Genomic DNA, 2,702 nt, shown 5'->3' on the forward strand with positions numbered 1-2,702 from the left:
GTGTTCAAAAAAAAGCAGCGCCATCACTAACCCTGTAAAGCTGACGGACCACATATGAAACCACCACCAGTATTTGAAAAAAATAGTACTAGCATTGTTTGAAAGTGATGCGCCACCAACTAAAGTTGTAACTAGCTGTTTTTTCACCAGTGTATAGGGTGATCCCTTCCCGAAAGTGCTCTTTTGATCCTGAGCTCATATGCTCCTGCATGAACAGTAAAATCGAAAAAAACACTAAAACAATTTTAAAAATCTGAATTTTTTTATGATAAACATTGATAAATGTTCTAGCCGCATGCAAAATTTTAGGTTGAAATGACATTCGTGGAGATCTGGGCAAAAGTAACAAAATCGATGGTCCAAAATGCTTCCAACAATAGTCTTTTTGAACCATTGATTTTTTCCCAGACCTCCACGAATGTCATTTCAATCTGAAATTTTGCATGAAGCTAGAAAATTTATCAATGTTCATCACAAAAAAATCAGTTTTTTAAAAATTTCTTTACTATTTTTTTGGATTTTACTGTTCATGCGGGAGCATATGAGCTCGGGATCAAATACTCCATGTCCGCACGTCTATAAGGTGAGACTCCGAGCATCTCAAAAGAGGAGTGCTCCATCGTGCTTCTCTTTGTTGAAACAAGTTCATATAAAACATTCCATCAGAGTGGCCAGTTAATCGGCGTGGAGGAGGCTGCAATGGACGCGTCCTCTCGTTTTCGGTCTCGGCGTCGGTCTAATGGGGAGAAACGTACTCCTTCATATGATACTTCTTCTGTCCCAAAATAAATGACTGAACTTTGCATTAACTTTAGGACAGGGGGAGTAGATCATAATGCACACGTTATGATTACGGATATTTAACTAGTGCATTATTTGTAAAAAAAGTGTCATCGTTGATCCTTAAAACAGATTGAGATGTACTCCTATTTCATGTGAGCACTCCAAAAAGTGGGCGGAAAGAATACTAACAAAATAATAGTTGTGTTACCAACATACTTATGTTATCATCATATACACTACTAATATGGTTGATTGATACACTAATGACAAGTGTTAGGTGTGAGTGGCCAGTGTTATGTCACACTCACACGCCTAGTCATTTTGCATGATCATTCATTCATGGTTGGACGTCGCAGCAAGGCCCCCCTCTCTCTCACTCCGTGTATAAATATGGAAACACACACCCATTTACAGGCAGCAGCTACAACAGATCAACATGGATCAGCTCGTCGTGCTCCTCGCCCTTCTCTTGTGCTCGTCGTGGCTGGTTCTTCCTTCCCTCCGGTGAGCCCCTCTTAAAATTAGCTGACCAAAAGTCAGATCAGTCGACTGAAGTGTAGCTAAACTGACTAGGTTTACTTACCGTGATGGCGGCAGAGTAGTTGGAGATGAGGCTGCCATAGAATGTCACGACGTCACTATGCTGCTCTGCAGCCGATCTGTTGCTGGCCTGTTCCGTCCTCGTGCAGGGGGCAGCGTACCTGCCTTGACAACGGGATGTTGCCGCCCGCGTTCTTCGTACATGCATGAATATAGTTAACTTACCAACGTACCTACTATGCATATGCTTTTGGTATTGTGTATTGGGTAAGATACACAGAATAGACTTACGGTGGAGTCTAGGATGCCAGCTCCTGAGGACGCATAGTTCACACCAGCGGCGAGAGCGGTGAGCACAAGAAGGCGGGAGCTCGACTCCAGCAACAGATACGGTGGAGGGCTACTCTCGAAACCCATGCTCGTCACTGCGGCGTCGTACATATATGCAGCCAAATCACATGGACTATCTCAAAAGAATTCGTTGTGAGGTGGTATACTGTAGTAAGTATGGCCGACGTACCAACGAAATTGGCGGTGTTGTAGCCGTTGCTGAACCTTCCGGTAGGTTTGCCGGAGCCGGGCATGTCGATGCCGTGGTAGGGCATGTTAGCACGGGGTACGTTCTTCCCCGGTAAATAGTTGTTGTTGCAGTGCTCCTGGGAAAAGCCCGTGGCTTGGTGCTGCCTGGTGGCCATGGCCGTGTGGGCGGCGTGGTAGCCAGGGTGTGATGTTCGGTGGCGGTGAATATTGACCGGGGTGAAAACATTTCTGTCTTCGGATGGACCGGCGGCGGCGATGCTCGTTCCCTTGTTGAAGGCGTCGTCGCGGCTCTCACTGCCCGTCGTGTTGCTCCAGGGAAAACTCTGATCTTTGGGTCGGGCGGTGGCGGCGCTTCGGTGTCATAACCTTTCTGTAGGCACCGCCTTGGAGCCCACGGTTCGTCGTATGTAGTCTCTTCTCTTCGTGGTGGCGAGTTCACGATTGAGGCCTCCGGTTGCTCATGTAGTGTTAGGGGTGGTGTTGCTGCGCTCAATACCTATATATCCTGCCTTGGGTACAGGGACGGGCCCATGTTGACCCAACAGGTAGCCCATGACACCGGGTAAAAAATTACCTTACCTCATACATATAGGGCCCACAAAGGCCTGAACACCCCTAAATTTCCTAATGGGACACCCGGTACAGACAAAAGGGCCACAACTAGCCAACAAGGCCCGACCGACTAGCAGCACAGCACGCCCTGGTGAAAGCCTAGGCCCAGGCATCGATCCATCTGTACGTACGTCAATACGTGGCTTCGCGTATCACCTTGCCTGTTCGTCTACTCGCCGTTCGGCCGATGCGCTTCATGGCTTGTCGCCTCGTCGCCCTTCACCCCT

The 2,702-nt window shown here is 47.6% G+C and overlaps 1 protein-coding gene across 1 annotated transcript; it reads right to left on the bottom strand.

Annotated features, from left to right (window-relative positions):
• Positions 1 to 1,421: 1,421 nt before the first annotated feature.
• Positions 1,422 to 2,018, bottom strand: LOC125529110 (GDSL esterase/lipase At5g55050-like). Its single transcript, XM_048693514.1, has 3 exons — positions 1,844 to 2,018; positions 1,615 to 1,748; positions 1,422 to 1,517 (listed from the first exon to the last, which is right to left on the bottom strand). The coding sequence occupies exons 1-3, from the start codon at positions 2,016 to 2,018 to the stop codon at positions 1,422 to 1,424; spliced, it is 405 nt and encodes a 134-aa protein (XP_048549471.1).
• Between the last annotated feature and the right edge of the window lie 684 nt (positions 2,019 to 2,702).

This window comes from Triticum urartu, unplaced genomic scaffold (genome assembly GCF_003073215.2).
Source record: "Triticum urartu cultivar G1812 unplaced genomic scaffold, Tu2.1 TuUngrouped_contig_5347, whole genome shotgun sequence".
NCBI classification, from domain to species: domain Eukaryota; kingdom Viridiplantae; phylum Streptophyta; class Magnoliopsida; order Poales; family Poaceae; genus Triticum; species Triticum urartu.

What these genes read in the sequence shown, in the direction of transcription:
- LOC125529110 (XM_048693514.1), bottom strand. Translation starts at nt 2,018, where the DNA reads ATGGCCACCAGGCAGCACCAAGCCACGGGCTTTTCCCAGGAGCACTGC. An exon ending in CAACACCGCCAATTTCGTTG is followed by an intron (nt 1,749 to 1,843) that starts GTACGTCGGCCA and finishes ACGACGCCGCAG; the next exon opens with TGACGAGCATGGGTTTCGAG. An exon ending in CTGGCATCCTAGACTCCACC is followed by an intron (nt 1,518 to 1,614) that starts GTAAGTCTATTC and finishes GCATGTACGAAG; the next exon opens with AACGCGGGCGGCAACATCCC.